This window comes from Myxine glutinosa, chromosome 1 (assembly GCF_964187855.1).
Source record: "Myxine glutinosa chromosome 1, kmMyxGlut1.1, whole genome shotgun sequence".
Lineage (NCBI taxonomy): Eukaryota > Metazoa > Chordata > Myxini > Myxiniformes > Myxinidae > Myxine > Myxine glutinosa.
This window is the reverse complement of record NC_136261.1, coordinates 132,018,275-132,043,585: the sequence shown is the minus strand read 5'-3', so window position 1 is coordinate 132,043,585 and position 25,311 is coordinate 132,018,275. Positions and strand designations below refer to the sequence as shown.

General features: G+C 46.0%; 1 protein-coding gene across 1 annotated transcript in view; it reads right to left on the bottom strand.

Moving 5' to 3' along the window:
* Positions 1-25,311, bottom strand: part of LOC137428581 (receptor-type tyrosine-protein phosphatase delta) — a 417,416-nt gene that overhangs the window by 154,798 nt on the left and 237,307 nt on the right. The window contains exons 16-21 of the mRNA XM_078777195.1: positions 24,937-25,239; positions 19,239-19,399; positions 10,427-10,542; positions 8,194-8,291; positions 5,154-5,277; positions 915-1,090 (exon numbers count right to left, since the gene is read on the bottom strand). Coding sequence (XP_078633321.1) covers positions 915-1,090; positions 5,154-5,277; positions 8,194-8,291; positions 10,427-10,542; positions 19,239-19,399; positions 24,937-25,239 — 978 coding nt within the window. The remainder of the gene's footprint in view (positions 1-914; positions 1,091-5,153; positions 5,278-8,193; positions 8,292-10,426; positions 10,543-19,238; positions 19,400-24,936; positions 25,240-25,311) is intronic.

The window sequence follows — 25,311 nt, the reverse complement described above, 5'->3', positions numbered from 1 at the left end:
ATAGAACAAAGTAGAATGGCAGTCAGTAGAGCATCCTTTTGACCTCAAAAATAATTGTTGGTTGAACTCAGTGACCTGATATGCAAATAGTATTCAAATTTTAAGTTCATCGGATGAAAATTGACAATTTTATAAATTTGGCCTTTGTTTACCATGTTGACCTCAAAAATAGTTGGTGGTTGGTTTCAGCATGCTGATATGCAAATCCTATTCAAATTTCAAGTCAATCGGTTGAAAATTGAGGATTTTAGAAATTAGTGAAAAAGTGGTTGACCTTAGGCCTATGTTGACCTTTTGACCTATGTTGATCTCAAAATAGTTGGTGGATGAATTTAGTTAGCTGATATGTAAATCCTATTCAAATTTCAAGTCAATCGGATGAAAATTGAGGATTTTAGAAATTTGGGAAAAGTGGTTGACCTTCGGCCTATGTTGACCTTTTGGCCTATGTTGATCTCAAAAATAGTTGGTGGTTAAAATTCAGTCACCTTATATGAAATTCCGTTCAAATTTCAAGTCAATTGAATGAAAATTGAGGATTTTAGAAATATGGAAAAAGTGGTTGACCTTTGGCCTATGTGGACTTTTTGACCTTTTGACCTTAAAAATAAGTAGGATTTTGTTGGACCACAAACTCTACCATTTGGTGAAGTTTTGTGAAGATCGGTTTAAAAAATGTGACCTGTAGGCAAGTATAAGTGAGCGGACAGACAAACAAACTCACACAAACCGGAGTGGTCAACATACTTGTCGAAAATTTTTTTTGCCAAGTAACAACAATCGGACCCAAATGTAATACCCTCTCCTCTGGTGAGGGTAAATATTAGAGTTATAGTGTGTCATATGTTGAACAAATGTACATTAATAAATATGCAGTAATGCAGCACTCAATCCCTCCCACATCCCATTCTGACCCGCCCTCTCTCTTCAAGTCGGGTCATAGTAACAATTGTGGCACTTCTCTGCTCCCAGACCATGCGCCAAAAATCTGCAAACGTTTCAGGCAGTGGGCCTTGCGTTGCAATGTATGCATTCTGACGGCGATAGCCATCCATGTAGTTGGCATTGATGTAATCGCTGCCCGGGATTCCTGCAAAAAAAGGAGCAAGGCACATCAGGAATTTGATCATATAGAATTAATGTCCTCCTAAGAGAGGCAAATTTGCTTGCAGAGTTCCCTTAATATACGCCTTTTCATCAGTCAAAAAATTAAAATCATGCCAAGAATCATTCTCAACATTCTTATAGTTGACTATCATTTTGACAATTGTCGCTACATTATGATGAAGCCAAACTACAACATTCTATGCCATTCAAACATTGAAACATCTCTACTAAACTAGGAGATGGTGAAGAAGTTGTCAGGTAATGGATGTAAATGATTGCAGTTTCAAGAGTTGCACCAATATATATATATATATATATATATATATATGTGTGTGTTCTGCATTCACAGATTAACAATTTTCTCTTACAAGTATTTGTATGTTGTGCAGTACAGACAGCAGGCATTTGCAGTTAATAGCCTTTTATGTTTTGAGATATTTCATTAAAAAGTAGCTAATATGAATACACACACAACCTCACATAGGTTGAAAGCAGACTAAGGAAGATGTGATGGATATTTGTCAGCAATGCAATGTTCTACATGATCACATAGTGAGATATCTGAAAACTTGTAGGCTAGGATCGAAATACGTTTACTGCAGTGGTGATACTGCTCCTTGGCAAAAGGACATCGTGTCCCACTGCCTATATTTATTTGTAGAAAAGGAGATTATCTTGAGGAGCATATATCTCCTGATGCAGCGCCTTCAGAAAGTATTCACACTCAACCTTTTCACAATTAAAAAAAAATTGTCGCCGATCTACACAAAATACCCCAAAATGAAAACGTGAAAACATGTTTTTAGAAACACCTACGCTTTTACACCCTTTTTTAATGCCACCATTCAGGGGGACATCTCATCCAGATCAAGAAGCCAATCAGACTCGATCCAAGCGGATCAAGATTGGCTGTACTGGGGGACAAGGAATGTAAGCATCAATTATTTCACGTTTGAGTCGGTATGCGGTTGTTGATCCTGGAGTTACTTCCTCATCGCCTCGCCTCACCTCACCTCTAGTGATAGACGGTTCTGCATGGATTGCAGCGTTGGCACTGGTGTTCTGGGCATGCTGCATTGATTTTGGGTGAGCTGGGTCATGCCGTTCAAGATGAGCTTGTTACGGACATACTGGAGAGCAGGGAGGCAACTTTACATATCAGTGCACTGGAGGGTAGTTGGTGCGAACCATGTGGCCACTGGTGTTTGGTATCAGACAGGCCAACAGCTTATGCATCCACCGAGAGGGATGCACTGGGCTTTCCAGAGTCCGTCACGCCAGGTTAGGGCGGGGCCATCTTGTCACTCCTCCAATTGTGTCTACATCTCTGTTGAGCATATGCGGGCCCTGGTTGTTTGCTTAAGTTGACTGTATATCTTATCCTTGTGAGGGCACGAGTATCGCATAATGGGTAACTGTGGAATTATTGAATGATCACTTGTTTTGTACATGTGCTTTTCTTTCGAAATATACTTGTTCAATTTATTTTGTCTATGACTCATCCTGCATGCTCACGATGGTTTCATGTGGTGGCTCTGGGGGGATTTATGTAGTTAGTACTGCATCAATAACATCGCATCACCTGACTTTGTAGGCTCGGCCAAAGATAAGATCTGTCATATAACTGCCTATCAGCACGTACAAAGGACCTCAATCTATACAGTAACACGGCTCTGGACACGGGATCCAACAGAAGGTCTCTTATACAAGGGACAGTCGTGTTCACTTTCTGGCTCACCGAGGTGGGACCAGAGTTATTCGGACTGACTTGGACCATAACAATATTACACATAACAGCAAGACATTATTTAAGTATCTCAGGGGTAAACAAAGGGTCAAGAGGAGTGTAGGCCCATTGAGGAATCGTACAGGAGAATTGGTGGATGAAGATGGTGATATGGCAGACTTATTATATTGTTTTTTTGCTTCTACATTTACACTGGAGCTGCCAGGGGAACTTCTAATAGCAGAGAGTATGTATGAAGAAACAGCTCAAACAATTAAGGGATGATAAAGCTCCAGAACAAGATAATATGCATCCAAATGTATTGAGGGAGTGGCAGAGCAGATAAGTGTGATGGTAGCGGATAAGCCCAGAAAAGTAACACCACTATCTAAGAAAGGTTCCAGAGAAGAACTGGTGAACTGTAGACCTGTTAGCTTGATTTCAGTTGTGGGAAGGTGTTGGAGATGTTAATTCAGGGCCTTTTTATTTTAAGGAACCATAAGGAACCATTTAAATAATTTTAAACAAACTAAAGGTAGTCAGTAAGGATTCACCAAAGGTAGATAATGTTTAACAAATCTATTGGAGTTCTATGAAGCAGTTTCGGATTGAGTAGATGAGGGAAGTGCAGTGGATATAGTATTTCTAGAGTTTCAGAAGGCGTTTCAAAAGGTACCACATAAGAGGTTGTTAGCCAAGGTAAGGGCCTGTGGTTTGGCTGGTAGAGTAGCTAAATGGAAATGGGATTCGTGGTAGGAAGCTAAGATTGGCTGTGAGGGGGAGGATGTCTGGTTGGGAGGATGTAAGTAGTCTACCTCAAGGATCAATAGTGGGACCATTATTATTAATTTACATCAACAATTTGGATAGTGGGGGTTAAGAGTGGACTTTCTGATTTTCAGATGACAAAAAGTTTGGAGATAAGGTATAGATAGCAGCGATGGTTGTGATCAGATTCAGAAAAGTCAATAAATTTTCATAGATTGGGCAAAAGATTGGCAGATGCAGTTTAACATAGAGAAATAAATGTAAGGTGCTGGAGATGGGTAAAAATAATGCAAACAGAGATTACATGATGCAAGGGGCAAGCTTGGAGCATGCCACACAGGAGAACGATCTGGGGGTGGTAATATATATGTGGGGTAGGGTGGGCGGGGGGCAGGTAGGGGGGGGGGGTGTAAGCAGGCATCACAGTGCCAGGCAGCTATAAGTAAAGCTACAGGGTTTTAAGTTTTTTTATTTTTTTTTATTTTGTGTACACAATCGAGGCTCGTGAAAGAGCGAACATTAATCACACAAACAAATCAAACAGACAAACAAAGTATATAAAAAAGGGGAGCGGTAGACAAGATGGGGAGAGAAGGGGAAGCACATAAACACAACATTTGAGAGCAGGGACATCGGGAATGTGTGGGAGGGAGAGGGCTTGGGGGGAGGTGGCGTGGGAAGGGGGGGGGGGGGGGTGGGAGAAGAAGTTGTATTTCTCGGGGAATAAATCAGATATCAGAAGAGGCAGTGTTATTACTGTATCAGAATTTAGTGAGACCTCATATCGAATATTGTATTCAGTTTTGGTCACCACGTCTCAGGAAGGACATAGCTTCCATAGAGAGGGTTCAATGTAGGGTTTCTCAATTGATTCGAGGACTATCTGGAGGGTAAAGAATATTAGAGTTATGAAAGTATTAAGGCAGGGGTATTTCAATCAGACAGTAGTTAATACATGGAATGCTCTTCCTGGAAAGGTAATGGCAGTAGAGGGGATAGATAGGTTTATATTGGAATTACATAGGTACTTAGAGGCATTGGAAATACAGGAGTATGGGGACATTGGCAAGACTTGTAGGTCGGTAGCTTGTGTGTGATTGCATGATGTTTGGACGATGGGTTGGTGTGACACAAACATGATCGGCCGAATGGCCTCCTCCTGCGCCAAAGTTAATTTTGGTATCAACTTCAACATCTCCATCAAAGACAAACACATCTTTACCTTTTCCCCTTCTTTAGCAATGCAGATTATTACCATATTCCACAATTCATTTTTGTGTTATTCATAATTTCCTCCTTCTGTAAACATGCTGCACTTTTACCATTTAGTTCCTCCATGAGCTCAGACCCTTGCATTGAAAAAACAAGCAATACAAAATGGTATATTTTTAAAAATCGAATGGATTATGGCATTTTTTGCACAGGCATGTACTTTTCTGAAATGTAGATTCCATTCCATAAAGTGCAAATGAAAGAAGAATTGCTTTTAATAGTATTTGTGAAGCTTTTCCTGGAGATCTATATGGGCACTGAAAGTACCTGTGCAATCTACCTTCAATAATGGACAGGGGAACACGTGAGTGGTCGTATGCGACGACATTGGCATAGCGGTTCTTGGCCTTGTTAACGTCCATATTGGAGTGCTCCCACGTGAACTGCTGCCCTGGGTCGATGGACTGTGGGAAACATAATACCATGAGAAATATTGTGTTTAAGAAGAACGATGTGCCCAAGGCTGAAGAACTCTAAGTTGAAAGGTACTAGTGATTGCTTTGATCAACAGCACTTAAATTCAATTCCATGCTAAGCCAAATCTGCCATCTAATAGTTCTACATTATCAATAATTAAACTGGCTGCCACTTCATCATTCATCGCTCTGAATGCAAAACCTCACTTTTGAAACACCAAAACGACACCTGTTTCCAAATCCTCAGTTCTCACCTGAATTTACTAACTAATTCAAATCTCCCATATTGCACCAAAATTACCAAACCCAGTTAATCAAAGTCCATTTATAGCAGCTCAAAGCCTGGCTCCTTAACTTGTCTTAAGCGAGGGAGGGAGTGGAGGGGGGGAATGAAGAAGTAAAATCTGGTGAATTGATTAACAAAATGACTTTTGGCTCAGTTAACTGGTGATTCCTCCCCATATCGAGATCCCACATAGTTCAGGCTGTGCCCAGCTAAGAAAAAGCACATGAATGATCAGGAGAAAAGACAGTCAAAGATGCATGACAAGCAGGAGAAAGCACATGTACATGAAGAATATCTGGTGTGAAAAAAGAGTGAGTGCGCAGGAATCTGCCTTAAAATGAGGAAGACGAGGATTGTATTTGTGTTGGCACTATATTTTACTTGCGATGCAAAAGCAGACTTAAGAACAGGTACACAGACTTAAAAATAACATTAGTATGTTCTCACATGCCAAATAGATACAACTGCCTAACTACGCTTCTATTTCCACTTGCTCTAGCAACTTTAGCTGTTTTCGTTTTGAACTTTACTTTGACAACCCTTCTACGAACACAATTATGTGTAAAATAGATTTTAATTTGTCAAAATAAGTTTGAATAAGTTTCTGGAAGAATAGTTTCAAGTAGTTTGTCCTTTTTCAAATTTACATCCAAATATGTTGAAGCTCTTTATGCTGGGATCACATTTTAAAATCCCACATGATGTCTTCTAGTGACCTTGCGATTGATGTAAAGGTCTTTGTAAACATATGTACTACTTTTAGCATGAGTGAAAATGTAAAATCAGACATAGACAATGTAAAAAATAAGAAAAATATTACAATCAAATCTTTCAACTTTAAACATAAACAGCCCTCACCTTTCCAAGGAACTATTCGAGTATCGCAGTGTCAAATTGGGTCAACTGCCGGCATGCTTTTAAATAGCAGTCACCAGAAAATCCCACAATAATAAAGACAAGGCCTAATTAGTATTATATGTCATGCTAAAATTGCTCTTTCAGACATAAATACAAATAAACTCTGAAGCTAAAGATATGTTTTTGTATATAAGGTCAAGGCTCGTGGCAGGGTTAGAACACAGAACAGATCAGGATGCAACAGAACCAAAGGAACAGTAGAGAGATGTGAGGAAACACCAACAGCAGAGTTGAAGGACAACATAGAGGGGAACTTGGACAAACAATGGGTGTGGGGAGAAAAGAGGGGTAGGGTAGGATGCATGGGGTGGACAAGATGACATTGATACAGAAGAAAACTCTCAGGAAGGAAAAGCAGGAAATTTGGAAGGAGGTGGGCTTGGGGTGGGGGTAGAAAAGATTAGGGGATATCATGGCAATGGATAGGGGTGAACAGCTGTCTTGAAGAACTGAGGGGAACTGGATGGCGTTCATAGAATACTTACCCTGCGCAGGCAACTTGATGCGAGCCAACTCATCTGTTTTTTTTTTCTTTTTCTTTGATCCAATACGGCTGCCAGATCACGTGACAGATGACGCCATAGATTTACATTCTCCAATATAATTGTTGCGTAGATCATGCTCAAGAAATTTCAAAATCCTCGGACTAAACGTTGCACTTGTCAAATTGTTACATCATAATGAAGGCACTGATGACGTCGTAGTTTAATGACACTTATTCTCCATGCAGAGTTCTTTATAATGAGCCACGTTTGGTTTCGGAGATATAGAGGACCAAATGTTTTTGGTTTTTCCAAGATGGCGCCAATACCACGTGACGTACGATGTCATAATTATCACTAAAAATTCTACAGGAGTAGACACATACTATGGTGAAACTTTCGTGTCAATCGGACCAACGGTTGCCGAGAAGATGAATTTTAAAAACGCAGATACGTACGTACGTACATACGCACCAATCGCTTAATCCCACTTATCGCTTCACGAGCGCGAGGTAATGAGATTGAGGTGGATGTGGAAGTTTGTTCAACAGGTTGGCAAAATAGGCACAAATGAGTGGAGGTGAGCAATCACCAGAAGAGGCTTGATGGTGGACCGCATACGCCCTGCAGAAACTTAAGGGGGGCAAAGCACAGAAGGGGCGCGAGGTTGCAAGACTAAAAAGGAGGTGGGAGAAGACAGAGAGACCACCAACCTGTATGAAGTGACGAAGTGATAGATCCATCGACTCAACTTCATCGTGGAAGATTCCAATAATCTTGAAGGCCTCTATTTTATATATGCTTTTTATCAATGTTCGATTTGTTCTTCATTGTTGAACAAGTTATCCACAATCATTCTAAACCCATAACTCTTGCAATAAATTATACAATTCCATTATAACTCCCCTATCATGCACAGGTACAGTTTACCCAACATCGATTTTCGTTTTTGGCAAGGCAAAGAACCAACTTGTTTTCTGAAGGTTCATTTTGTACTCTAGAAAACAAAAATACATTTTCAAACACCATTCACATGTCAAAGTAAACAAATCAATTTATATAAATGCAAAGCCAGCAATATTCTCGGATTCTAAATTTGCATAACCCTTAACCAACTACTCCGACCGAGTAGACTACTGTATACCTCAACTACACCTTTCACCTCTCAACCTCCCCACCCGGGTCCCTCCCACAATTTTTTCTTTTTTTTGTACAAACCTCATATTCCTGTGAAAAACGCAGCCCATCATTAGCAACTAGCCTTTCCACGTGATCATCCAATTCTTCCACAGGGATTGGGGGATGGTTCATCATTCCTGGTGAGCAAATGTTCATGGAGTTGCATGTCATTGCACAAAACAGAATCACACACGTACAAATAAAATAGCAATATTGCATAGTTGTGTGCTCACACTTGTACACATACATGCACGGAATGTTCGTGCAAAACTTTGCATTGAACCATCTACTATGAATGGATGACGTGTGTGTGTGTGTGTGTGTGTGTGTGTGTGTGTGTGTGTGTGTGTGTGTGTGTGTGTGAGGCATAGTTTTTGTGTCCATTAATTACGTACGTCTATTAATTAATTACGTATCACATACTATTGAAATGTACCTTTAAACTCTTCAGAATGCTGAAACCCCTTCGACCTTTAAAGACCCGTTAAGACCTCTAAGATCCTTAAGACCCCAAAAGACCCAGAGAACCAAAAGTCCCTGAGGCCTTAAAAGATCCCATTGGAAATGGGATCTTGCTCACCAGAAGGAACAATATAAGAAGTTCCTTCTGGTGAAACTACCTAAATCCAGAATCACCGCTCACCACCACTCCTCGCTCATTCCTCTTTTTTCCTTGTGCTCAATGACTTTAAGACCTGACCACATCAACATCAGGACTCTTGAAGATGGAAATTATTTGAAATGTCAATCATTTTGGCAAAAGGGTTAGGGCTCTCTTTGTGGTCCTCTGGTAAAGTATTTTCTTTTCTTTTGAATCAAGAAAATCCAAGTTCAGCTGAAAAAAAAACTTTGAAAGATGAGACGGAGGCAGCCCCTCACATATCACCAGCAGCAAGATGGTTCAATTGATCCGAGGTTCAATCCTCATATCATTTCAAAGCAGCCTGAAAACAAAGTTGGTGTTTTGGCCTTTCATGGCAAGCTCCTTGATCAGGAACTTTGTCTGCCAACATTTATTCCTGCAAACATGTTGCTTATTTTTCGAAATTTTGAACTTAATTTTAATGTGCTTTTAAAAATAATTATTCGTCACTTCATAAGTAATGTTATTATTATTATTATTACTACTAGGACGTGCCCGTACGTGGGTGCCCGTTCGGAAAAACATTCCAAACCGCGTGGCAGTAACGACCACAGAACCCCCCCCCCCCTCTATTTACATGAAATGGTTTGGTCCATTCGCAAAGCCAAAGCGAACGACCACAGAACCCCCCCCCTCTATTTACATGAATGGTTTGGTCCATTCGCAAAGCCAAAGCGAACGGCGAACGGCTAAATCGCCATAGCTCGGTAACTACTTCTCCGATTAATATGAAACCTTGAAAAGGCACATCCTCAGGTCCCCAGCAATATACCTGGCAGGTTTCAAGTATATCGGACCCGTGGTTGTCGAGAAACAGCGGTCACAGACAAACACACACACACACACACACACACACACACACACACACACACACACACACACACAGACACACACACACAGAGAGATTACTGGAATTATAGATAGATTATTATTACTATTATTATTATTACTATTATTACTAGGCGTGCCTCCCATTGCTTCGCCGATGAGTTTGAACAAAAGACAGCATGCTGTACTTCACGAACAAATTGCATTGAACTTTATATCTGTTATTGAGGATGTAAAATGATTTATATATATTTTTCCATTGCTTCAAGAAATATTACTACATATAATTTTGTGATCTCCTTCCATGCGCTTCTAAAGGGTTCCTGTTGTTGTAGAATAATGAATGTTACCATTGGAATTGCTACAATAAAGCTCGAGGTCCAACTTCTTCTTCCTCAATCCAGTCCAAATTTCTTTTATTCAATCCAAATTTTGTTTTTTTTGAAAGGAAACAGCCTTTTAAAACAGGTATATTTTTGATTAACAGACAAATTTTTGTTCCAAGTCAATCGATCATTAGCTTTCAACCAAGTAAATTGATTATTACCTTTCCAATTGTATGGACGCACTGGAGGGTTGTTTTTGTTATTCTACGACAGCAGAAATACTTTAGAATAAAGCATTATGGATGGACAAAATCAGCTAATGATATATATATATATGTCAAACCTCATATAGAATATACATGACCTCTCAACCTCCCCACGAAGGAATCACCAAGAGATACACTTTGCAGGAGGGATGCGGCATTATTCTTCCACATAATAATATCATTATTAGGACATGGGGATGTATTCTTACCTAGTGTTTGAAAGTTCACACGTCGTATCTGCACGGGATCAGAGCCAGGAGTTCTATTCGGTGTCTCTTTGTTCGAGCAAAAGACCGTCTTTACTGGTTGGCTGTCACTTCGTTTCCTACATACATTGAAGGACAGGCAGAACAATATAGGGCAATTGTTATTACAAAGTTGTGAATCAAAAATAAAGAGCAGCCTCCTGCAAAACTCTAATAGGTTTTGAATATTTTCCTAAATATTTATATGATGGATATATGCTGGGAGCACAGTGGCTAACCTGATGCCATTATTACATAACTTTGAAGCTTTCTTATAATCGTCTATCTATTTTGGTGACAATGGCAACAAGTGCAAAATGATGATACATACATCAACATCAGGTTCTAGTTATTCAGCCAATGATAGTATCTCTTAAGAAAGTGCCATCATGGGTTTGTTATGTTGCGTTGGTCTGACATTCAAGCATCATGGGGTGATCACACCATGACCCGATAAGGCCTTTGTTAAGTCACAGCATTCTGTGAGGTGGTTTTCGGCCCATACTTCAGTTGCGTTTCATCGGAAGCAATCAGTTGGCAAGCTCCCTATACCTTGTACAGGCAGGAGTTCCTGGCGTTGCCCGGCGTCAATTTTTTGTTTTCCATTTTTTGTGGGTGCCTAAAACACTTCCCGACTAAGGAAAATTTACATTTAATATTATTGTAACACACACACACACACACACACACACACACACACACACACACACACACACTAATCGGGGATAATTTAATATCAGCTTTCACATAGCTACAAAGGCTCCGGAACTATAGAGCAATTTACAATATATATATATACAGACTTGGCATTTAATATGGAATATTTTTTTTGTGGGGGTGAACTTACTTTTCAAGATGACTTAGAACCAAAAGTTCATTGGAATTATGTTGAAACTATTCTAGATTTTGTTAATGTGACCTTTAAAAGAAACAAAAACCACATTTGACATTTCGAAGCAAATAAATTGATCCTTGAAAGTGATGTAAACTGATATCGAACTCAATTCACGGACAGTACTGTGTTAAACTTCTGTACGTTTTCCAGAAGTATCTCTTTATTTTGCACATTAGCCAATTTTTTTTTAACAAAAACAAAGGATAAATTACGACTGGGATTACGGACAGTAAAATTACAGTTCAGTACTTCGTGTAACCCCCACGAGCATTCAGGAGAGCACGTACACGTTGAGGCATGCTGGTCACGAGATTTGCCAAGGGTTGGACAGGAATCGCTTGCCATGCAGTGACAATAGTCTGCTGCAATTCAGGCACAGAGGTCGGCTGCTGGTCCAAGTTGTCGATTTGATGTGTTAATTCTGCCCACAAATTCTCTATCGGATTCATATCCGGGGACATGGCAGGCCACTCCATATGCTCTACACCACGGTCAGCAAGAAAGTGTTGGATTATGTGAGGACGATGAGGCTGTGCATTGTCATATTGGAAGACAAAGTTTCCTCAAAAGGCTGCACGAGCAAGTGGAAGCAATTTTTCTTCCAGAATGACTCTGTACTTGAACTGGTTCAGGTTTCCATTCAGAACAACCAGGTCAGTTTTTCCCCCTGCATGAAAAGCAGCACAAACGGTCACCCCACCACCTCCAGCTTGGACTCTTGGCACTATACAATCTTTGTTGTAGGCTTCATGCACTTGTCTGCGCACTCGGACGTGGCCATCTTGACGATAGACCAGAAATCTAGACTCGTCACTGAAGATCACGTCATTCCAGTGTCCTGGTTGCCATTGATGGTGCTTTCTGGCCCACTGCAATCGGCGTTGGTGGTGTTGTCTGGTCAGCCGTGGCTTTCTCGGGGGATGCCTGGCACAATAGCCTGCTTGAACCAGTCGTTGGTTGACTAGCCTTCTGGATACAGGCACATTTGTCAGTTGCTGCCACTCAGCCATAAGCCGATTAGCTGACTTGCTACGGCCATTGCAGACTAACCGGTGCAGCTGGCAATCATCCCTCCTTGTGGTTCTGCCGGGACGTCCTGGCCTCAGTATTGGAGTAGGGACACCCCTCTGAGCATTTCGTTTCAGGATCTTTGATACCTGACCTTGAGTGATGCCATACTGCCAAGCAATAGCATGCTGTTTCATGCCGGAATTTCGTAAAGCCACCACCCCATGACAAACAGCATTGTCGAGTTGACGGACCATCTCCAGAGGAAGCGGCAATAACTTTTGTAGACGTGCAGCAGTTGTTTTCCACGAATACAGAACGCAACAACCCTTATATACCCGATTGTGAAGCCAATCGTCAAATGTACCTGTCCGTACATTTTGTTACGCCGCCTGTGATGTAATCCTGTTATTGACTTCTTGCTGCGACAGACAATCAGTGACATGGTTCTTTTAACAAAGAAATCACTAAAGCGTAAAAGAAACTCACCAGATTGATATACTGAGTTCAGAAAGTAAACCCAGGTCAAGAAAAAAATAATTCCATATTAAATGCCAAGTCTGTATATGTATATATATATATATATATATATATATATATATATATATATATATATATATGTATGTATGTATGTATGTATGTATGTATGTATGTATATATATATATATATATATATATATATATATATATATATATATATATATATATATATATATATATATATAATCGAACTTTAATTTTTTTTTTTTTTTTTTTGCCTAAAACACTCCTCAACACTCACTGATGAACCTCTGAAAGTTTGACAAAATACGTTCAGCTATCTCTGACAAGAATCGCAACACAGACACAAATTCATACACACAGAGCTCTTTTCTAGCATAGATTGACAAGCTCCCTTGGGATCATGATTCAGAAAGATGTTGGCCAATTTAGATCATAATATATAAGAGAACTCAAAGTTACTCCCTGCTATTGAGAATGCCTACGTATCAAGTTGGCCATCATGTTCCCAGTCTATACACACCATTGAGTCACATGACACCTTTTTGGTTCTGTGATGCTGCTGTCATATAGTCTTGCCATCAGCCAGAACACTAAACAATATTTATATATATAGTGGGAGGCAACACAGGTTTAAATGCAGCATGCAGACTTAGTCGTGCAGCTTTTGGCGCACCTTCTCCACCCGACATGACAACATTGCGCATGAAGAGACACACTTTGCCACTGAACACCGGTCCTTACTACTTCACCAATGTTGTCTACACCTCGTCTTTTGCATGCAACTTTATATTTATAATGCAGCACACAGGATAAAGTTTTGCTGGAAATGAAGATCTGTTTATTGGCCTCTTCATTGGTACTGTCTCAATGATATAAATTCCTCTGCAATAGTTGACTCATTAAAGAGATAAATGACAAAGGGTGGCAGGTTAACAGACTGACAGGCAGGTCAATGAAACAGATGTAGAAAGGAAACAAGTACAGTAAGAAAAGGGGAGTGGGGTCAGTGTGAGTATATCATGGCACTCTACAGGTAGTGGACAACAAATGGAAACACCCATGTAAAATCACTTTATAGGGTGTTGGATGACCACATGCGGCCAGTACAGCCTGTACAGGTCATGGCATAGAGTCCACCAACATTTGGAATTCTGCAGGAGGGATGCGGCATCATTCTTCCACGAGAAGGTCAATCAACTCACACCTGTTTGATGGAGGTGGAAAACACTGTCTCAGGTGTCATACCAGTATGTCTCATAAATGCTCTATTGGGTTCAGATCTGGTGACTGAGAAGGCCATGACATATGGATAACATCAGTGTCATGCTAATCACACCATTGGGTGACCACACGTGCTCTGTGAATGGGGGGATTGCCATCCTGGAAGACATCCCTCCTGGTGGGAAAGAAATTCTGCAACATGGGGTGAATATGATCACTTGGGATCTTTTAGTAGCGATTGGCATTGACCTTGCCTTCTAATGGAATGACTGCACCCAAACCATGCCAGGAAAATGCTCCCCACCACATTACAGAACCACCAGAACTCTTCACTGTTGGAACCAAGTACTCAGGGATGTAGAGTTCTTTTGGTTGGCACCACACGTGCACTTGTCCGTTTGTCGAGAACATGGCGGAGGACAATTCATCTGACCATATCACATTTCTCCACTGTTCGGTAGTCCATTGCATGTGCTCTCACACCACTGGACTCACAAACGTGCATTGCCAGGTGAGATGAGCAGTTTGTGAACTGCAATCCGACTAAGGTATCCTGCTCTGTGGAAGTTCTTGGCGGACTGTTTTTGATGAAACTGGTTGCTCGTGGAACAGGTTGAAATTTACAGTCAATTAATCTGCAGTTGCTTTACAATGGATCTCAACAACGTCCTCAATGCCAAATAGGAAAGCAGAGCTGTCTCCCTTGACATACTTCATGCCTTCGATATGGTCTGGCATCCCACTCTGTTCAACAAACTCTCCACTTATGGTATCCATAGAAACCTCCACACGGCTTGCAGACTTCCTCTCTGGTCACAGTCAACGTGTGGCCCTGAATGGAATTTTCTCACCGCCTCTTCCGGTCCAGGCTGGAGTTCCTCAAGGTGGTGTTCTGGGCCATGTGCTATTTCTGGTCTTCATCATTGATCTCTCCAATTCCCTGGAAAATCCTCTCTATCTTTTTTCTGATGACTCCACTCTCTGCCGCTCCATATCTCATCCCTCAGATCGGAGGTCTGCAGCCTCCTCACTCTCTGCAGACCTGGACAAAATCACAAACTGGTCAAACAAGTGGAACATGTCTTTCAATCCTGACAAATCTCACTCTCTCACTATGTCTCTCTGAAAATACTGTCTGGAAAACCCTTCCATCCACTTTCTCAACATTCTGTCAATCAAGCTTTTGGATCTCACTATCTGCCATGATCTTTCCTGGAAAACCACATTTCAAATCTGGCCTCCAAGGCCAGTCGCTGACTGGACATCCTCCGTCATGCGAAGTCCTTCCTTGTCACCTTTTTTTCTCCTCACCACATACAAAGATTTTATCTGCAGCTTGATGGAATACTGCTCTCCCCTCTGGGCTGGTGCACCTACCTCACATATATATGCAAATGCTGTATCATTAAACATGGCCTCGGGTTTGCTCAGGGAGAGGGGAGTAGTTGAGGACTTGAAGTCACATTTTACAACTTTCGGTGGGGAAGGGTGTTGATGAGTTGTGGTGGGAGGAAGGTGGGGAGGGGATGAGGTTTGAAGACTTGGAGTGGAAAGGGCATTGAAGCCTTAGGGTAGGAGGTTGACGACTTGGGGTTTGTGAGGGAGGGGGCGGGGGAGGGGAGGTCGAGTTGAGGACTTGAAATCACATTCTACATTGTGCGAAGGTTCCGCAGGTCTCTGCTGTTCTTCATATATTTGCGACTTTTGTGATTTATAGGACAGTTAATTTCCATTATATTGTTGTTGTTTTTTAACGTATTTCTGAACTCCTAACCCTGGGAAAAGGTAGTTAACATAAATATCTGTTAATGGTATTTTTCACCTGAGCAACCCCAGGTACCCCCGTTGGATTGCTATAAATAAATCTGCGATGTATCACTTCCACACACATCTTCTTCTTCTTTACTGGTCACAATTATTCCCATGTTCTTGTGGGGTTGACTGGGGGAAGCTTGGCCCAAGTCTCTCACGAACCGGCTGGCCAGGCCCAACGTTCGACCAAAGTTAGGGCTGGAATTTGGAATTTTGGCCATGGTGGCGGAGATAGGGCAGAGAGAAGTCTTCGCAAAGGACACGATGAGGTATTTAACATCCACCAACTAATGCCAGTTTAACGTCCATCTGAGGGACTGCACACACATTGATGAATCAATGAATCATCCTGCCTGTGAAGCACTGGGATGACAGTTTATAGCTAGGTCAGGATTCGAACCCAGGCTAGACAGCTTTTTTGCATACAGAGTCAAGGCTCGTGGATGAGCTAGAACATTGAACGGATCAGGACGCAACAGAACAGAAGGAACAGTAGAAAGATGGATGGGGAGGAGGGGGTAGAGCTGGGGGCTGTTCGTATATGTACACACATCTTCTTCCTTAGAATTGCTCACTTAGAAAGTAAAGTATTTTATAAAAGGAATTTGTCAGGAAAAAGTTTCGCTGAGTTTTATAATCGTGCCACAGAATTGCTGGTCTACCCTCGTAATATTTGACGCAATGTGTGAATGTTTCGAGTTGTTTTAAAAAATACAGTTGATTAAAAATTCATGTTGTTGCTTGTCTTGTACATTTATTGAAGATCTAAGCTTTTTTGCAGATCATGTTGAATAATGTTTGTGAATTCAACCATTGCTGGAGACGAGAGTTAATGGCAAATAACAAATATTCGATCCGACATCATAGGATCTCCAAGTCACTCCTGGAATAAAACTGGTTTTAAAGTGCTGAATCTTACTTTTTGCAACAATGTTGGGGTTTGTGAGGCAACAATGCAACAATGCAACAATGTTGTTGCAACAATGCAACAATGACGACACAGCTTTGCACAACAATTCTATCGAATCTGTTGGGCAAATATTAATCAGTAGCTTAGATTCTACAGGCCAAAGCACACAATGCATAATGAGGTTATGCATGCTCAAATTTAATAAATAAATCCTTCATTCTAAAGCTGCTGTTTTATTTTGTTGAATGAAGGTCTCCATTTTTAATCTCGTATTTTGGCAAAGGTGCTTTTGGGAATAGCATATTGTCCCACAACAATTTTTACCAGTCTAAAAGATGTGCAGCTTATGCTACCAGAGGGTATTTTTATAAACCCAAATAGGCCTTAGTGAGGCCTATTCTAAAATATCATAACCTTTTCAAGGAAGGCCACCTATTACATCACCCATAAAGCACAATGATCATTTAATAAGACAATGGAAGAAAATAGCTTAAACAAATGCGACGACACGCAATGTACTATGGAACTTCAATGCCACTCGCGTTGACACATGGGATGCTTGATCTGAGGAGTGAGTAGGCCACAACATGGCATCTTCACTGAATACAAAGCTAATTGGAATTTCTGGCATGCGTTTTCATATCATGTGTTTTGAGGGGGTTCCATGGTGGCCCTGGTAAAAGGTTTAGTGAATAGTCTATGACAAATATGTTTTTGCAAATCATTATAGTATACAATATTTGATTATACTACATGCTATAACTATAGCTGTTTATTTGCATGGGATATTATTTGTATGGGGTTTGTGTCCATCGTATTATTTAACCACCTGTGAGCCACCATACAGAAAGATGACGGGAAGTACGATATATATTTTTTTGTATACATAATCGAGACTCGTGAAAGAGCTAACATTTATCACACAAACAAATCAAACAGACAAACAAACAAAGCACACAAAAAGGGGAGCGGTAGACAAGATGGGGAGAGAAGGGGAAGCACACAAACACAACATTTGAGAGCAAGGACACCGGGAATGTGTGGGAGGGAGAGGGCCCGGGGGGAGGAGGCGCGGGAAAGGGTGGGGGGGGGGGGGGGGGGGGTGGGAGAAGTATAAACACAAGGAACACCAAGGACTTCCAGGAAAGAAGTTGGTATTTCAAAAAAGTGGATTTGGGGTGAAATTAGCGGGGGTAGAAAAGATCAAGTTTTTGGATGGGGGAAGAAAAGAGATGGTGGTGAACAGCTGTTTTAAAGACCTGGAGGGTGGAGTGGGATTGAAGAGAGTGAGGGAGTTTGTTCCAGAGGCGGGAGAAAAGAGGAATGAAGGAGTGAAGGTGAGCAGAGAGTCTTGATTTTGGCAGTTTAACAATAAGACGGTTGCAGGCAGATCTTGTGCGACCTGTAGGAATATTTGGGGGACAGAGCCCAGAGAGAGCTGGGGGTGCAAGGCCGGAGAGGAGTCGGTAGAAGACAAAGACCACCAACCTGCCTGCGGTGAGTGAGTGAAAGGCCCTCAGAGATAGCTTCATCACGGAGATTCCAATGATTCTGAACGCTTTGGTTTCAACAGCGTGAAGCCGAAAATTATTATAGGAAAATAAAGAAACAGTGACATATTAGAGCCATGGTGTAGCCTTGAGAAGTGCCAACGGGCAGCGGATCATTTGATGAATGAATGAATGAGATGGCAGCAACATACAGCGTTTGAACAAAAATCTGTCAGCTGATTCTACTACTTAAGGCTTCACAAAATAAATTAATCTCTTTATTATATTTACATTCGCCATGAGTAAAGCACAATTTTGCAAATACCTGAATGTCCTGACGTACCTGTTTGTCTCACTATCCGGCAGGCATGGCAAGGGATGAAAAAATATACAAATAAGTCCTCATCATGCGTTGCATCAAGAAAAATTAAAATGTGCTTTGTAGTTCGAAGTGAGAGGAAGATGGAAGAGAAACAAAAATGAAAAGAGAAAGAGAAAGAAAAAAAAAGAAAAAAATTAAGAGAAGGGGAAAGACAAAAGTATAGATGGAAAGAGAAAGAAAACATTGTGTTATAAAGATTGATAAAGAAGAAGCAACCTACACATCACAAATCAAAATCAAGGATAATTTCCATCCACACTTTATCATACATCCCATAAATATTCCATTCCTTCCTTCTCAGATATCCATACTACAAAACTCCTTCCAACAACCTTTTCCTTTTCTTCCTCCCAATCCGCTCATCTCACCTTTTCCCTTAATCATCTTCATTCTCTCTCTTTTATCAAATTCATTAGTCTCAAGTAACACTCCTCCCTTTTTCTGTTTGCAGACACAATATGTAGATGGCTTTTCAAAAAGGGGGAAATATAAGAAAGGATGGATAAGATAAATGATGTTATGGAAACAGTTATTTTGAACAATACAAGGAAGACCTTTTGCAGAGGAGTATGGCGATGACAACGCAGATGATAATAAGAACAGCCAGCACTGGACCCAGGATCCATAATAGGCCCTCGCCATCGTACTGTGAATTGTCTGCTCGTAGGCTGTCTGCGCTCAGCCGCTCTGCATACGGGGTCGCTGCAAATGTTGCCTACAACATTTGCTTATGTCAGCATGAACTCTTACACTTCAATAGACGTGCACACTTGAAACAGAATATGTAACAATGACAAAATACAGAATCCGATGCATCCAGATGCACTCAACCATACTTGTTCATATAAGCTGTGATGACCTGTTTTAGTCCACATTTGAGCATATAGACCATTATGTTGCAACCCCAGGTTCAAATTCCATATACTGTATGGGGAAATGTGAAAAACCTCACCTTGAGGTTTTTCATATATATGGGAAAGCAAATTGTAATACTTTAAAAATATAGATGCAAATATTACTCCTGTAGCGGTTACCGCTGGATGCACACAATCGCCAGAACACGGCCAGACGCGCCTCTCCCGGGCATGCCCGGACTCACTGTTCCCGGGCACGCCCGAACCTCCCGGGCACGCCCGGTCTCGTCTTTCCCGGGCATGCCCGCTCTCGCCTTTCCAGGGCTCACCCAGAGCGTCCGGGCATGCCCGCTATCGCCTTTTCAGGGCTCGCCCAGAGCGTCCGGGCATGCCCGCTATCGCCTTTCCAGGGCTCGCCCAGAGCGTCCGGGCATGCCCGCTATCGCCTTTCCAGGGCTCGCCCAGAGCGCCCGGGCACGCCCAGCCTCGACTTGCCAGGCCGCAGCCAAACACGCCCGGGCAGGTCCAGACTCGCCTTTCCAAGGCTCGCCCTTGACACCCGGGCATGCCCGGTATAGCTTTTGCCGGGCAAACTTCCTGACATAAATGTGTATAATGTATATATATTGCTGCCCGATAAACGGGCTTGTGAGAATACCTGAGCTGTTTTGTTTCAATAAAGCAACTCGGACGAATTCCGTCTTTGGTCGCGTCAATTCTTTCGACTCGCGTTGGAGCGCAGTTCCTTCATTGGTGACCTACCGACATGGATACAGCAGTGACGCTTAAACTGCCTACCTTCTGGGAGGCTCACGCGGCTGTTTGGTTCGCTCAGGCGGACTCTCAGTTCGCCCTGCGAGGCATCACCGCGGACGACACCCGCTTCCACCATGTTGTGGCGGCGCTCGGTTCCGCCACCGCGGCCCGCGCCTTGAGCCTCCTCGAGCACCCGCCAGCTGCTGACAAATACGACGCGCTGAAGACACTCCTCCTCGACGCTTTCGCCCTCTCACCGGCAGCACGCGCACGGCGCCTGCTCGCTCTGCCCGAGCTCGGCGACACGCGCCTGTCAGAGCGCATGGACTACATGCTCTCGTTGCTCGGTGAGCACTCTCCGGATTTTCTGTTCCGCGAGCTGTTCCTTCGCCAGCTGCCTCACCCGGTACGCCTCGCCCTGGCTGGCACGTTGATCACGGATTCCTGCGCCCTCGACAGGGAAGCCGATAAGATCTCCTCGGCGGGCCAGCACATCGGCGCGGTTACCTGGAGCCCGCCGCCGTCCGAGGCGACGCCCACGACGCCCGAGCGCCCTGCGCGGTTGGAGGCCGAACTGCCGGTGCAACTGGCGGCCGCCACGCCGCACCGCCCGCTTCCGACACGACGGCCGGGGCCTCCACCTGACCGGGCGTGGTGTTATTACCACGCCAGGTTCGGACACAAGGCTCGGACGTGCCGGCCCCCGTGCACTTTCGGCAGGTCGGGAAACCGCCGGGCCGGCGTTCATTCCCAGCCATGAGCGCCGGCCACTTGGGCAACTTGCTGTTTATTCGGGACAAAGCGTCTGGGCGGCGTTTCCTGTGTGACACCGGCGCCCAACTGAGCGTCATACCCGCCTCCAAGCAGGACAGGCGGGACGCCGTTTGCGGCCCCTCTTTGGTCGCTGCTAATGGCTCGGCCATACGCACTTTTGGCCCACGCGTCGTCACCCTCTGCTTCGGCAGCCAGCGTTTTCAATGGACTTTTGTGACCGCCTGCGTCCCCATGGCTTTGCTGGGCGCCGACTTCCTCTGCGCGCACGGGCTGCTGGTCGACGTCAAACGTCGTCGCCTTGTCAACGCCGAGACCTTCAGCTCCCTGGCGTGCACGATGAGCAGCTCCGCGCCGACCGAACTGGCATGCGCCCTCCCGGCAGCGAACGAGTTCGCTCGCCTGCTCGCGGAATTCCCGGCCCTCACGCGGCCGACGTTTTCGGCCGTCGCGGTGCGGCACGGGATCGAGCACCACATACCCACTACGGGCCCGCCGGTCTACGCCAGGGCCCGCCGCCTCGACCCGGCCAAGCTCACCGTGGCGAAGGCCGAGTTCGATGCGTTGGAGCACCTCGGCATCATGCGGCGCTCCGATAGCGCGTGGGCCTCGCCACTGCACATCGTGCCAAAGCCGGGGGGTGGATGGCGCCCGTGTGGCGACTACCTCCGTCTCAACGACGCTACCTCCCCCGACAGGTACCCGATCCCGCATATTCAGGACTTTTCCGCCCGTTTGGCGGGACGGGTCATCTTTTCGAAAATTGACCTGATACGGGGCTACCACCAGGTACCTGTCCGGGCGGCCGACGTCCCGAAGATGGCCGTCATCACGCCGTTCGGCCTGTTCGAATTTTTGCGGATGCCGTTTGGCCTCAAGAACGCGGCCCAGGCGTTCCAGCGCTTGATGGATGGCGTGCTGCGCGACCTGCCATTTCTTTTCGTCTATCTGGACGATATCCTCATCGCCAGCACGTCCCGCGCCGAGCACCTCCTCCACCTCCGAACACTGTTCGGTCGCCTCAGCGAGCACGGCTTAATTGTCAACCCGGTCAAATGCCACTTCGGCGCGACGACCGTTGACTTTTTGGGCCACCGCATCACCAAGACCGGGGCCGTGCCGCTGCCGACCAAGGTCGAGGCCATCACCACGTTCCCGCGTCCCCGTTCCATCAAGGCCCTCCAAGAGTTCCTCGGCATGGTGAATTTTTATCACCGATTCGTGCCCCGCGCTGCTCAGCTCATGCGGCCCCTTTACGAGGCCCTCCGGGGCAAGCCGGCCAAGCATGACATTGTTTGGTCCGCGGCCATGGACGCGGCCTTCGCCAGCGCCAAACGGGCCCTCGCCGACGCAATGCTGCTGGCTCACCCGGTGCTCAACGCGCCCATCGCCCTCACTACGGACGCCTCCAACTTCGCGGTGGGCGCCGTCCATGAGCAATGGGTGGACGGGGTTTGGCAGCCACTCGCTTTTTTCAGCCGGCAACTCCGGCCGAACGAGTTAAACTACAGCACGTTCGACCGCGAGCTGCTCGGGCTATTCCTGGCCGTTCGCCATTTCCGACACCTCCTGGAGGGCCGCCCGTTCACGGCTTTCGTCGACCACAAGCCGTTGGTCTACGCAATGGCTAAGGTCACGGAGCCGTGGTCGGCCCGCCAGCAGCGCCACCTCTCCGCCGTGTCGGAGTTCACCACGGACATCCGGCACGTCGCCGGCAAAGACAACGCCGTGGCCGACTGTCTTTCTCGGGCCAGCGCGAACGCGGTCCACCTCGGCGTGGACTTCGCGCTCATGGCGGCCGACCAGACCACCGACGCCTCGGTGCAGGCACTCCGTGCGGCGGACACGGGCCTCCGCCTGGCCGACATTCCCTTCGCGGGCACCGTCCTGCTCTGCGACGTCTCCCAGGGCCAGCCTCGCCCCATCGTGCCCGTTTCCTGGCAGCGCCGCATCTTCGCCTCCATCCACGGCCTTTCTCACCCGGGCCGGAAAGCTTCTCAGAAGCTGGTGTCGGCGCGTTTCGTCTGGCGCGGCCTTCGACGAAACATCCGCGACTGGGCCAATGCCTGCACGGCCTGCCAGCGGGTCAAGGTCCACCACCACACCCAGGCCCCGCTGGCACCTTTCGCCGTGCCTGAACGGCGTTTCGACCACGTCCACGTGGACCTGGTGGGTCTCCTGCCCCCCTCGCGGGGGTTCACCCACCTGCTCACCATGGTGGACAGGACCACCAGGTGGCCGGAGGCTGTGCCCCTCGCCTCCACCACCACCGCCGACGTGGCGCAGGCGTTCATCGCCACCTGGGTCGCGCGCTTCGGCGCACCAGCGGACATCTCGTCCGACCGCGGCCCACAGTTCACGTCTGAGCTTTGGGGCGCGGTCGCCCGTTCGTTGGGGGTTACGCTGCACCGCACCACGGCCTACCACCCCCAAGCCAACGGGTTGTGCGAGCGGTTTCACCGCTCCATGAAGGCCGCACTCATGGCCGGCCTTCAGGACGACAGTTGGGCCGACCGGCTGCCGTGGGTCCTTTTGGGCCTTCGCACGGACCCCAAGGAAGACCTCCAGGCGTCCGCCGCCGAGCTCGTCTACGGCCAGCCGCTCCGCGTCCCGGGCGAATTTGTGCCCGATGCTACCAGTCCCTGGTCCGCCGCTCGCCAGCGCTCGGACCTCCAGGAGGCCGCCCGACGATTTGCCCCCGTGCCGACGTCCCGCCATGGTGGCCCCCAGTCCTACGTCCCCCCGGCGCTTCGCACAGCGGAGTACGTCTTTGTGCGTCATGACGCGCACCGGGGGCCACTCCGGCCGCCGTACGACGGGCCCTTCCGGGTCCTGCGACGGGGCGACAAGTCTTTCATCGTCGACTTCGGCGGCCGGCCGGACCGGATTTCTGTGGACCGCCTCAAACCGGCGCACATGGACGTCGACCGACCACCACGGTTGGCCCTTCCTCCGCGGCGAGGCCGCCCCCCGTCCACAGTTCCCCCCGCTCGACCACCCACCACCACGTCGGACCCCTCCCCACGACCCTCCAGGGGTCGCTTCGGCCGGGTCATCCGGACCCCCCTTAAATTGACCCTGCCGGTGCAGGTCGATTCTGGAGGGGCGTGTGTAGCGGTTACCGCTGGATGCACACAATCGCCTTGCACCGGCCAGAACACGGCCAGACGCGCCTCTCCCGGGCATGCCCGGACTCACTGTTCCCGGGCACGCCCGAACCTCCCGGGCACGCCCGGTCTCGTCTTTCCCGGGCATGCCCGCTCTCGCCTTTCCAGGGCTCGCCCAGAGCATCCGGGCATGCCCGCTATCGCCTTTTCAGGGCTCGCCCAGAGCGTCCGGGCATGCCCGCTATCGCCTTTCCAGGGCTCGCCCAGAGCGTCCGGGCATGCCCGCTATCGCCTTTCCAGGGCTCGCCCAGAGCGCCCGGGCACGCCCAGCCTCGACTTGCCAGGCCGCAGCCAAACACGCCCGGGCAGGTCCAGACTCGCCTTTCCAAGGCTCGCCCTTGACACCCGGGCATGCCCGGTATAGCTTTTGCCGGGCAAACTTCCCGACATAAATGTGTATATATATTTCTGCCCGATAAACGGGCTTGTGAGAATACCTGAGCTGTTTTGTTTCAATAAAGCAACTCGGACGAATTCCGTCTTTGGTCGCGTCAATTCTTTCGACTCGCGTTGGAGCGCAGTTCCTTCACTCCTAATATTTATTCTCAGCTTTGAATCACTTATTTCAAACTTCTTAAAGATTTTTGCCTGGACAAACACCAGCTGAGTTTATAGCATAGGAAGTGCTATAAAAGCTTTTGTTACATGCAGATAAGGTTTAAATGCACAAACGAACAATGCAATAAAATGCTTGCACATCCTACCGTGTCTGAGCCTCCAATATCAGCCACCACAAAGAAGGTGTACTCAAAAACGGGCTGCAGCCTGCGGTTGTGAAATCCACCATATTTATGATCATCACCAAGGGTGAACTCCTTTGTGAGTGAATCCAAGCGTGCTGTGATGTAAGGCTGCCCACCATCCCATTCCATTGGGCTACGTGGCCGTCTCCGAATTTCATCACTTCCAGAGACAGTCTTATGAAGCTCCTCTTCTGAGCGTGCTTGTTCTTGTGCAGCAAACACGCTTCGACCAGTGCTGCGTTTGTTACGCATGTCAGGGAACAGCTGCACACAAGTGGGATTACAGCTTGAATTTGCAGAGAAATTGGAAGGATAAAAGCAGGTATCAGAAGAAAG